General features: G+C 38.9%; 1 protein-coding gene across 7 annotated transcripts in view; it reads right to left on the reverse strand.

The window, feature by feature from the left end:
- Window positions 1-12,000, reverse strand: part of Srrm234 (Serine-arginine repetitive matrix 2/3/4) — a 661,659-nt gene that overhangs the window by 402,353 nt on the left and 247,306 nt on the right. For 6 of the 7 annotated variants that reach the window (XM_090374228.1, XM_090374229.1, XM_090374233.1 and 3 more), the window contains one exon: window positions 8,197-8,283. The exons of the other annotated variant lie outside the window; for it this stretch is intronic. In XM_090374228.1, the coding sequence (XP_090230354.1) occupies window positions 8,197-8,283 (87 nt within the window). The remainder of the gene's footprint in view (window positions 1-8,196; window positions 8,284-12,000) is intronic. 7 annotated transcript variants of the gene reach the window in all.

Genomic DNA, 12,000 nt, shown 5'->3' on the forward strand with positions numbered 1-12,000 from the left:
GTTTTTAATGGCGCATTGGCAGCTATGGCCATAATGCGCCAAATCAAAAAAATAAAACTAATACAAAAATATTGGTCAGCCTTAGAACAGGCTACCGTGTCAAAAAGGTAAAAATGATACAGTGGTTAAAGGTTATATAAAAGGTATAAAATATAAACTTAAATCTTTGTGTATAAATTGATCGACTGTAAAAAATTAAAAACGTCAGACATGTTGTCTCTGTCACCTAAAATCTGACCGAGTGTAAAGGGTTCAGCCAGATTACTAAAAGTTCTAGAAAAAGATTGTCTAAAAACAGGACATTCAATAAAAACGTGAGAAACAGTTAAAATGACGTTACACGTTTCACACATAGGTGGGCCATCCGCCCTCAGCAAAAAGGAGTGTGTTAGATGACTATGACCTATGCGGAGCCGAGCAAGAACAACTTCCTCTTTTCGGACCCTGCGTAGACTGGACTGCCATTGCATGATTACAGGCTTAATACGCTGTAGTTTATTCGCGGTCTGTCCGTGCCAAGAGTCTTGCCATTGGGAATATAATTTACATCGTATTATTTGCCTGTAGTCTGTATAGGGGACTGACAGGCAATGACTATCCAGGGAAATGGCTGATTTGGCAGCGGTATCAGCTAATTCATTTCCCCGGATCCCAATGTGGCTTGGGATCCAGCAGAAGCGAATGTCAAATTCTGATTCAAAGGCATCTGCCGGATCCGGGACAGGACCGGATGAGAGTTGTACCTCATCGACACTAGAGCCTGTAACATGCTCAATGAATCACAGTAAATCATGTACCTTTGGTAATCGCTATTTATAATGAACTCAAGGGCTATTTCAATTGCATGCAACTCTGCAGTATAAATGCTAGCTTCTTGTGGGATCTTGAATAATAATGTCTTCTGAGGAAATACAACAGCAGATCCCACGTAAGATTCTGACTTTGAGCCATATGTGTAGACCGGCACAAAGTCAGAGTACTGCTCTCTATGTGATGCGAAGAGTTGCTGATAGACGGCCGCCGGTGCATTAGCCTTCTCCATGATCTTGAGGGAGAAGTCAAGGGCAAATGTGCATACCAGGGTGGAAGGAGTTGCCTTGGTGACTGGGCAACATTGTTTACCGTCATGTTTAGTTCATTTAATAGCCCTTGCATCCGAATACCAAAAGGTCTGTTGGCAGTCCGACGGGTGTTATAGAGATTTTCCCAACGTGGCTCAAAAACTGATGCCCATGTAGGATGATCAGGCAGGGCTTTCAATTTAAAGGTGTAATGTAAAGACAACTGCTTACGTCGAAAAGATAGGGATGGTTCATTTGCTTCGACGTAAAGGCTTTGGACTGGAGATGTGCGAAATGCTCCTGTGGCTATCCGAATGGCCTGATGGTGAACTGGATTTAACCACCGAAGTGCACTATCTCTAGCAGATCCATATACTTGGGACACATAATCGAGTTTAGAACGGACAAGGGCTCGGTAAAGATGAAGAAGAGTAGAGCGATCTGCGCCCCATGAAGTTGACGAAAGGGCACGAAGGATGTTAAGCCCTTTAACACACCTTGTCCTAAGCTGACGAATACGTTGAACAAATGTCAGCTTTTTGTCGAAGATAAGTCCAAGGAATTTGACTTCTGCTATGACTGGGATGTTGTTTTGCCCAAGTCTTAAATCTGGTTCAGGATGAAGATTACTTTTGCGACAGAAGTGTACACAAACGGTCTTCTGTGATGAAAATCTGAACCCATTAGCCAATGACCAAGATGTAAGGTGGTCAATGGCTTTCTGCAGTTGTCTTTCAATAACCCTCATGTTGCACGACTGGCAAAAAATGCTAAAGTCATCAACATAGAGGGCACTGTTTACAGTCGGAGGAAGTTGTTCTGTGATGGAATTTATTTTGATGGCAAAAAGCGTGACACTTAATACTGATCCTTGTGGTACTCCCTCCTCTTGGCTAAAGGAGCGAGAGAGTGAGGATCCCACACGAACTTGGAAAGTTCGATTGGCTAAAAAGTTTTTAATAAAAATGGGGAGTTGCCCCCTAAGGCCAAGGCTATGCAGATCTTTTAAGATGCCAAATCTCCAAGTTGTGTCATACGCTTTCTCCATGTCAAAGAACACCGACACCAAGTGTTCGCGTTTTAGGAAGGCATCCCGGATGCATGCTTCCAATCTAATAAGATGGTCCAAAGTGGACCGGTTCCTTCGGAAGCCGCACTGGATGTTGGAGAGAAGGTCATTTGACTCGAGATACCATATTAAGCGAGAATTAACCATTCTCTCCAGGATTTTGCACAGACAGCTAGTCAGAGCAATAGGACGATAGTTGGTGGTGACTTTTGGATCCTTTTCTGGCTTAGGGAAGGCAAGAACGATTGCCTTTCGCCAGGAATCCGGAAACTGCCCTTCAGTAAAGATTCTGTTATACAGAAGGAGCACACAATCCATAGATTGTGGTGATAGATGTTTAACCATTTCATAATGGATGCCATCTGGCCCAACGGCACTTGTTTTGGAAAGAGCGAGGGCTCTTTCCAGTTCCTGAATAGTGAAATCCCCGTTGTAGGGATAAATGCTTTTAGATTTAAAGCTAAGTGCCTGTTTTTCGATTTTATATTTCAGGACTAGGAACTCTGGGGAATACGAAGATGTTGCAGAGATGTTAGAGAATGTTTCCCCAAGAGAATTAGCTATTGCAGTTGGATCTGCAATAGCGCATCCAATATAATCTAGGATTGAAGAAGGGTGGGATGTATATTTTCCCTTCATTTTCCGGATTTTATCCCAGACTACCTTAGAGTTGGTAGACTGGTTAATAGATGATGTAAAACGGATCCATGATTCCTTTTGACTCTGACGGCAGATATATCGTGCTTTGGCTCGTGCACGTTTAAAGGCTATAAGGTTAGTCGTGGTAGGATATCGGCGAAATATCCCCCACGCTTTGTTTTGAGCCTTTTTTGCTGCTGTGCATTGTGAATTCCACCAAGGTTTAGGAAATGGTGGAAACCGGGCAGATGTTTTTGGAACAGCATTTGCAGCTGCTTGGACAATATTTTCTGTGATGTACTTAACTGCATCATTGATAGGCTCTTGACTGACTGTGCTAAGATCAAAATTTGCCTGATGTTGGAAGGCAGTCCAGTTAGCCTGATCTATCTTCCACCGTGGTAACCTGAAGGGAAGACATGGTCTCCCGCTGTGTAACGAGGTTATCACAGGGAAGTGATCACTTCCGTATGGATTCTCCTCCACTTCCCAAGAGAGTGAAGGGAGTAGAGAAGGGGAGCAGATAGAGAGATCAATGGCAGAAAAAGTACGGGTAGGCATGTGGAAGAAGGTGTTTGTTCCAGTATTTAGAAGGGAAAGATCATTGTCATTGAGCATACGCTCTATGACTCTTCCCCTTCCGTTGATGTTAGCACTACCCCACAGGGTGTTATGTCCGTTAAAATCCCCGAGAAGTAAGAAAGGGGGAGGCAGCTGCGTTGGAAGATCATCAAGGTCTGCCTGGGAGATGTCAGTCCCAGGTGGCAAATAAATGGAGCACACAGTTAATAAAAATCCCACTGAAAGGCGAATTGCAACAGCCTCTATGCTGGTTGTAATTAGCAAGGGCTGCACTGGGGTCTGGTTACCCACAAGGATAGCCACTCCCCCATGTACAGAGCCATCCGCAATTCTATCCTTTTGAAAAACTGTGATGTTGTGCATGGTGGAATCATCATTTGCCTTTAGATATGTCTCCTGCAAGCAAAAGCAAACTGGCTCGTGCTTTTGCAGGAGGGCCTTGATGTCATCGATATTTCGCCGGAATCCACGACAATTCCATTGTAGGAATTTAGCCATTATTTTGGCTTGGTGGGTCCATCAGGCGGCTTCCGAGGTGCTGAGGGCTTACTTTTATCAGTCTTGGATTTATCTTTTTTGGGGAAGAATGGACGCTGTCCCGTGTCCATTTCTTCCTCCGCAAAGAGTTCCAAGATCGAATCTTCGGGTACCTCCTTCTGCTCAACATCCATCTTATCTTGGGTACTAGGGGGGGACTTCCCCTTTCTTATTCTTTTCTTTCATAGTTACCTTTGTTATTTGTGGAACGTTAGGAGGTACCGATATAGGAGTGGCAGCTGATTGGTCCTTCTGTGCAGGTTTCTGAGAACTTAAAAGATATCGCGCGATGGGAGTGAAAGACTCCTTTGGAGGAATGGTCATGTCCGTCTGAGTTCCGACGGAACATCTCCCTGCTACCTTCTGGGCGTAGGTAGGTTTCTTGATATTCAGGGGTTTGACCGATTTCCTTGCCTCCTGGTATGATATATTTAGCTCTGCCTTCAGCCGTTGAATTTCTTTTTCTTCTTTCCACCTCTGGCATGCTCGTGAATAGGCCGGGTGTTTGCCTTCACAGTTAATACAGGTGGGTTTTACGGCTGAACATGCTGTTGTTTCGTGGTCCTTTGTACCGCATCGAGCGCATGCAAGGACTCCACGGCAGGCCATTTGAGAATGTCTATACTTCTGGCATTTAAAACACCGTAAAGGGTTCGGAACGTATGGACGCGCTGAACAGTTGATGTATCCAGCTTTAATCTCGTCAGGAGGTTTAGGAGAGTTAAAAGTCAGGATAACGCTCCTGGTTTTAACAATTTTTCCATCCCTTCGCGCAGTAATTCTCTTGACGGCAATGACTCCCTGTGGTTTTAATTCGGAGCAGATTTCCTCCTCGGTTACGTCGAGAAGGTTCCACTCCGAAATGACACCTCTCGATGAATTGAGTGTTCTGTGTGGTGTCACTGTTATAGGGATTCCTCCGATTGATGTTGTTCGGAGGAGATGTTCAGATTGCCTGTCATTTTTAGTTTCAATTAAAAGGTCTCCAGAACGAATCGGTGTCTCATTGGTAGAATGCATAATTAAAAACCTTGGGACTGGCCCTGATTGTAATTCTGTCCACTGCCTCTTTTTAGCGATAATGCTATCTGTTTCGCCGTCTAAATTTTCAGATAGGGACCGGGTTGGGGCCCCTGAAGAAATGAGTTTATCAGGATTCATGGAGTTTTTTTAATTGTTCAGTGCCCGGGCTCCCCACCCACCACGGAGCCCAAAGGGACGCCCACTACCCGGCATGCAATAAATGCGCTCGGGAGTGGGACGCCAGGGCTACCCAGACACTATACCCGCACCGCCGCCAGCCTGAATCCTGTCCCTCGGACCATGAGGGTAGGGGCATGGCATTGACACGGTTGACCCTCGCAGGCGAGCCTACTAGCCGATTGATCCTAGCCGGGCCTTCCAGGACCACCCGTCTTGTCGAAGCAGGGGCCAAAGTGGTGTATTGAAGCTGGGCCCCTCAACTACCAGGATCCCCCTTTCCAAATTTCCACGGGTCGCAGCGCATGGCAAACACGCCGGATTCCATTGATGTAAGCCCGGAACCTAGGCTGTGGGCGTTGGATCCCAGTTATGCTAGTCTGGAAGTTCAGCAGCGTCACTGGGAGGTCCCCTCACCACGTACAGGTGCCCACGTCGAGGGGCCCTGAGTGTAGTACTACACAATTAGTACATTACTCCGGCATTACTACTACCCATATGCAGTACTTTGCATATGTCAATGTTAAACTTCAATTGCCATTTCTTAGTCTATCTGCCTAACTTTTCTAGATGCTGTTGCAGTAGCATACTGCCAACCTCTGTATCATCTGCAAACTTGGTCATAATGCCTGATGATCAATATCACTGATAAATACAGAAAACAACAATGGGCCCAACACCAAACCCTATGGGAATCCACTAATAACATTATTCCACGAAGAGCAGTTTCATTGATTACCAATCTCTGTCTTCTCCCATTTAACAATCCCATTACACGTATCAGTATAGTAAAAGTCCAAAAATCCGGACTACTCAGGGACTGGGTTGATCCGGATTTTCCGGACTCTCAGGCAGTACTTTTAAAATTCAAATTTAAGATGGAACAAAGAAGAGATGACCAGGTAAATTTTGACAGTTTATTCATTATCAAATAAAGCATGCTTCATTTATCGAAACAAGCAGTTTTAAAGAAAAATAAAGTCAATACCTGACAAAGATGTAAACATAAAAATTTTCACCAAAAAAAAAAAAAAAAAAAAAAAGAGCGTGTAATGCTTGAAACCGTGTTTAAAAATGAACAATGTAAAAGAAAAATACAGTATATAAATGAAAGCAGAAGATACATATTTTATATAAATTAATTATTTGTTTTAGTTTATTAATGAAACATTTTCATATAAAATACAAAGTTTGAAAAACAAACAAATATTTATTCGTTCTTTCCCGTGATTTCTGTTGCGTCTGTTGCACTGCTTGTGGATCGAACTGCAGCTTCTACTCTATCTGCTGCACTGCTTGACACTTCTACTGCTTCTTTAAATACTTTCATATATCAACTTGTTTATGACTTTGTAATTTCTTTGTGATAAAATTATTATGCACCATGTGCACATGCACGACGTCCTGAAGACTGAAGATATCTTCTGCAGTAGCCCAAGATATCTTTTCTTCTTCAACTTTGTCGTTTTCTTCACCAAATTCTTCTGAATAATTCTCTTCTATCTTCTCAGGAGTTATAATGCTTTGAATAATTTCTTGACCAGTGAAAGTCGTTGCAACTTCAACATCATCTTCAATGCATATCCACTTTTCTGTCATCAGCATTAAGTTTGCGTAGAGGGTTGTCTTTCGTACATAATTTAACAGTTTCCATCAGTTCTTTCACTTCAGATGCCTTCAGCTTTATGTGAAATCCTTCAAAATCTTTGTTTCGATCAGATTATAAATCTGCAAACATCACGTTTGGTCACAACTTTCGCCACGCTCTTAAAAGAGTTACAGGCTGGACTGCATTCCATGCATGTTACATCTTTGAAAAACTGTTCATTTAGAATAAATACATTATTTACTCAGTTCAGCATACATTCAGTAACAGAGATCACTTGTCAGCTGATGAGAAACCAATAAGCTTTGAAACAGCTGTCACAGTGTTTAAAAATATATTAGATTCACCTGTGTAGGTGCTACACTACTATTTAAAAAGAAGTTAAAAATTTAGGTACAACTATGGATAACAGCATGTCTTTAAGTTGGACATAAGACAATGTTTTAGATGGAGTCCTTGGTGCTGATGTTTTGAGGGATAATGGCAGATACTGCTAATACAGTTTCTGGAGACACTTCATTTACTCTTTTCATTTGCTTCGTTTTGGCTGTAGAAGGCAATCTGAAGCAGTAGGAGAGGAGGGTTCTACACATGCACTATGAGTTATTACAGGCTTTTCAGCCTATACAATACCCAAATCAGCTCAAAAGAGCAAACTTGAACATTACAGCTAACCCCATGAATTGGGGTTCGCTGTGACTAAACACGATCCCATAATATAACTAAAGCAGATTATGTGTGAAGATCCCCAAACAACTATTAAAATGCTCATGCAAATGTGTATTTATAATATCCTTTAATGACAGAGAAGTTAATGCATCAGGAAACACAGAGCATAATAATCCAGCATAGATTATCTAGATCAGGTTTTAGATGTGTAATATTTAAATATAAAAATACAAAATGTGATGGGAGCAAAGAACAACACTTACAAGGCTACAAAAATTCACAACTCACAAAATAACTGTTCTTTAATTCTGAAAAATAAGCAGAATCGTTTAACCATAAATCACTATCTCAGTCAACACATGCTAACTTTTTATCCCATTAAGCGAGTGGAAATCTGAGAAAAACAAAATCACTGGCATGACCAGCTACAGGTTAAATGTTGCTTTCCAGAAATGCCAAGTGATAAACACACTACTAGTCCATGAACATAGATGCACATATTATGGACAACTCAATACATACACAGATACATATTAAAATAAAATCACATTTTGAGCAAGGGTCAAACATGATTCTGAACTTTCCTTTCTTTATTTCAATTGTAGCAATTGAAGCTAGACTTTTTTCTTTTATAGAAAATTGTGCAGGAAAATTTTTCTCTAAAAGTTCCACCACTATTCATGCCATAGTTCAGAGTAAAACAATTTACATTAACTACTTAAAAGTTTGGCTTAAGTATCCAGAAAAACTGTACACAAAAAGGTTTATTTTTTAAATATTGAAAACTTGAAGAAAATTCCTTTTTTTTTTTACACACTTAAGTTTTGTAATACCTTTCTTTCACAGCAGATGATTTTTTCTTCTTTCTCTTTTTCTTTTCTCTCTCAGGAGATGGGGAACTACTGGATTCCTTGATTATACTTAATAGTAAAATTACACAAATTTTACATTATTCTTTAGTAAATGAAATGGTAATATATATTTATAATAATATTTTAATAACAAATACCAATAAATAAAACTAAAGTAATATATCTGAAAAGTCAGTGAAAGTAATGAAGTAAAAGTAATACACAGGTTTACATCTTACACAGTTTGCTACTGATTCATTTTTACCAACATATTTTAAAAATATATTTCTTTCAATTTTAATCTATTTTTTTCATAATATAAGGAAATCTTTATATCTGTTCAGGCTGATTATAAAATCTGTTGGGGTGGGGGTTTCAGTGAGGACTACCCCAAACAACATGAGTAAAATGCATTAAGTAAATAAAAAAAATAAATAAAATAAGAAAAAAAGTTATCTGTGAAAAAAAATTAACTTGTGAAATATGGGCACTTAGAAGTTATAGTATGTCTTAAAGTACTGTTTTATTAAACTAAATTCAAAAAATAGCAAGGGCTTAATTTTTCAGTACTCACCTTTTTGAGTACTGAAAAATTAAGCCCTTGCTATTTTTTGAATTTAGTCCAATAAAACAGTACTTTAAGACATACTATAACTTCTAAGTGTCCAATTAGTAGATTTCCTTAACGCATAAAATAAACCTAATCTGCACCGTCTATCTAATTTTTATCCCAAAAATTAAAACTGAAAAATTAAGCCCTTGCTATTTTTTGAATCTTGTGAAGTATGTATTATCCTTTAATATTTCAATGCAAGTGATATATTTTTATAATCTTAAGAGGCATTAAAAAAAAAAATCTAAATTGCTAGAAATAATTTTTAATTTCCAGAAATAATCTAGTAAACAAAATATTCAGCTGGGCAATTCAATGCTGCAGCTGTTTATCATATGTACCAGGCCACAGTGAAGAAACACCAAAGACAGAAAGAGTGGTTCCAAAAGAAGTATTAATTCTGATGACTCAATTGTTAAAAAAATAAGGAATATATGTGTAATAAGAACAATGAAATAAGATTGGGGAGGGGGATAAAGTCTACCAGGGACCAAGGCAGAGAACATCTTTTAACAGAATATTTAAACAAAACAAGGTGATTTCAGTCTGGCAAAGGGGAATACACCATAAATCCTCACCCAACAATAATGATGGTTAAAAGCAATGCATACTCATTGTGCAAAACAATTAATGATTCAATAGACTTGTTAGATATTAGTATTATTTTAGTATTAATAGTGGTAAATGATGTAAAAAAGCAACTTTATACAACATTAGTCAAAATAAAAGCACTTCCCAACTGTTTAGTTCTTTGAATTTATTCAAACTGCCCACCTCCACATCATCAGATCAAAGTTTGTTTCAATAATCAACTACCTGCTGACACAAGGCAAATTTCTGAATGTTTATCCTGCAACAATCCTTCCTTGATTTAAATTCATGCTCCCTCACATGTGGTGTGCTGTCTGAGCAAAAGGAAGGGTCCCATTGGCATTTACTTACTCAATCCATTCAAAGCTTTAACACTTCAATCAGATCTCCTTTCAGATCTCAGTATCCTGACATTGCAACTTGTAGAACTGAAGCCTTTCTTGGTAAGGGGTACCCTTTTGTTCCCCTCACTAACCTCACTGCTCTTCTCTGCACCTGTTCCAACAAACCAACATCCTTCCTAAAATGAGGCTTCCAGATCTGTATGTACTACTCAAGATGTGGTTTAACCATTGCTTAGTACAACAGGATAATCACCACCATATTCTTGCAAAATTCTTAACATTGACAAAAGAGTGAGCAGTGCTGGCAGCTGTCTGCAATGTTCAGAGAATTCAACCATTTCAGTATTTTTATTGAACAGTAGTTATATATTTTATTTATATAAATTTTTATGCATTATAAAATTTTTAATTGTACATATAGTATTTACATTTATTTATATGTACAACTTCACATAAATAGTGATTTAATGGTATTAAAGTATTAAATACAGCTAGTCGGTTGCTAATAATTATAAGCAGAAAGATATGAAATATTAGTTTATTAGTTAAGAGGTCATGCTGAGAAAGAGTAATAAGTTGGACTTAATCTGAGTTTTCTGCAATTTTATTCAGGCAGGGGTTTAGTCTCACCCCTTATCAATCAATTGTGGTTTAGTGAGATTGTGTAGAGTTCAATGAGTAAGATTTTTTCCAAACTGGCTTTTGCCTTTTTGGAAGCAAAGAATACTTTCTTAAGTACAGCAGGCACTTGAATACTATGGACCCAGAGTTAGGTGGTCAGGAAACTCTGGCGAACTACATGGTTAAAACTGAAGTTAGTATTAGTAGTGGTAAATTAAGCAAGAAAAAAAGATTATAAAGCATCGGAAAAAAAAAAAAAAAAAACCATCCAACCCTTCCTATATCCCCCATAAATTCCCTCCAATGATTTGTCTAGTTCTTCCTTGAATTAATTCAAACCTCACTTCACAACAACAAATGACGTTTATTACAATAATCAATGATCCACTGGTAAGGCAAACTTCTACAAATCTAACTTGCAACAATCCTTCCTCAATTTTAATTTATGTCTCCTCAAGTGTGCAGTCTGAGCAAGAGGAAGAATGACATCAGCAATGAGCTTGTTGAATCTATTCAATGCATTAAACACTTCAATCAGGATTCTTTGCCTAGTTTCCAGATGCTGAAATCTGCAAAATTAAGCCATTCTTGGTAAGTTGTTGTTGTTAGGTTTGTTGGTGCATCAGCAACTGTGGCTATAATGCACTGATTTCTGACTAGTATTTCTTTGTTGTTGGTGCTGATTCTGATAAAAATTCAGACAAGGTGATATTTATCAATTGATTTTAGGAAACAAAAACGTCATCAATATCCTGACGATCTTCTAGAACATTATGTAGTGTTAATTGATTGCAATTCTTGAAAAGTAAGGAGAAAGCAGTTTTTTGTTCTCTTAGATATAGTGGGCATTCGATAACGATATGCTTAACAGTGAGTGGACATGAACAGTTACTGCATTGTGGAGCATCTTCCTTTCTTAATAAATAACTGTGAGTGAGGTATGTGTGACTAATGCGCAGTCGCGCTAGTACAGTTTCTTCTTTTCTATTTCTTCTCAGACTGGATCGCCACTGTTTGGGTTCTTTCTTTATTTCAAAAATTTTATTATTTGTTTCTTTTTCCCCATATACGTTTCCACTGTTCTTTAGAGGTCTGCTGTATAATGCATTTATAGTCAACATAAGGTGTCCTGAAATTGGAAGAGATAGGATTTGAAGCATTTTTGGCAGCTAAATCTGCCTGTTCATTTCCTGGGATTCCAGAGTGTCCAGGAATCCAACAAAAAATTATGTGGTGACCACATGCAAGAATTGCCATTAACTGAGTCCAGATTTGCTGTACCAGAGGATGACTGTTGGGGCGTTTACACTGCATACAATTCAAGGCACTTAATGAATAGGTATATATTTTGGATTGAGTATATGAGACTTCTTTTATTTTCTCCAGGGCTAGTAAAATACTATACAACTCAGCAGTATAATTACTACATTCTGAGGGGAGCTTTTTGGCGATGATAGCATCTGGCAGGACTACCAATTTTACTGGCAGTCTTGGATCCATCTGTATACAGCTGCACGTAACCCCTAAACTGAGTGGAGTGGGCCAGATGTAATTGTCTGATGTTAATAGCTGAAAGATTATTCTTTCCCCATTTCTGATAGTATTTTTCAATATGTA

The sequence above is a fragment of the Mastigoproctus giganteus genome, chromosome 5, assembly GCF_048544385.1.
Source record: "Mastigoproctus giganteus isolate SK-2022 chromosome 5, ASM4854438v1, whole genome shotgun sequence".
In the NCBI taxonomy this organism is placed as follows: Eukaryota; Metazoa; Arthropoda; class Arachnida; order Uropygi; family Thelyphonidae; genus Mastigoproctus; species Mastigoproctus giganteus.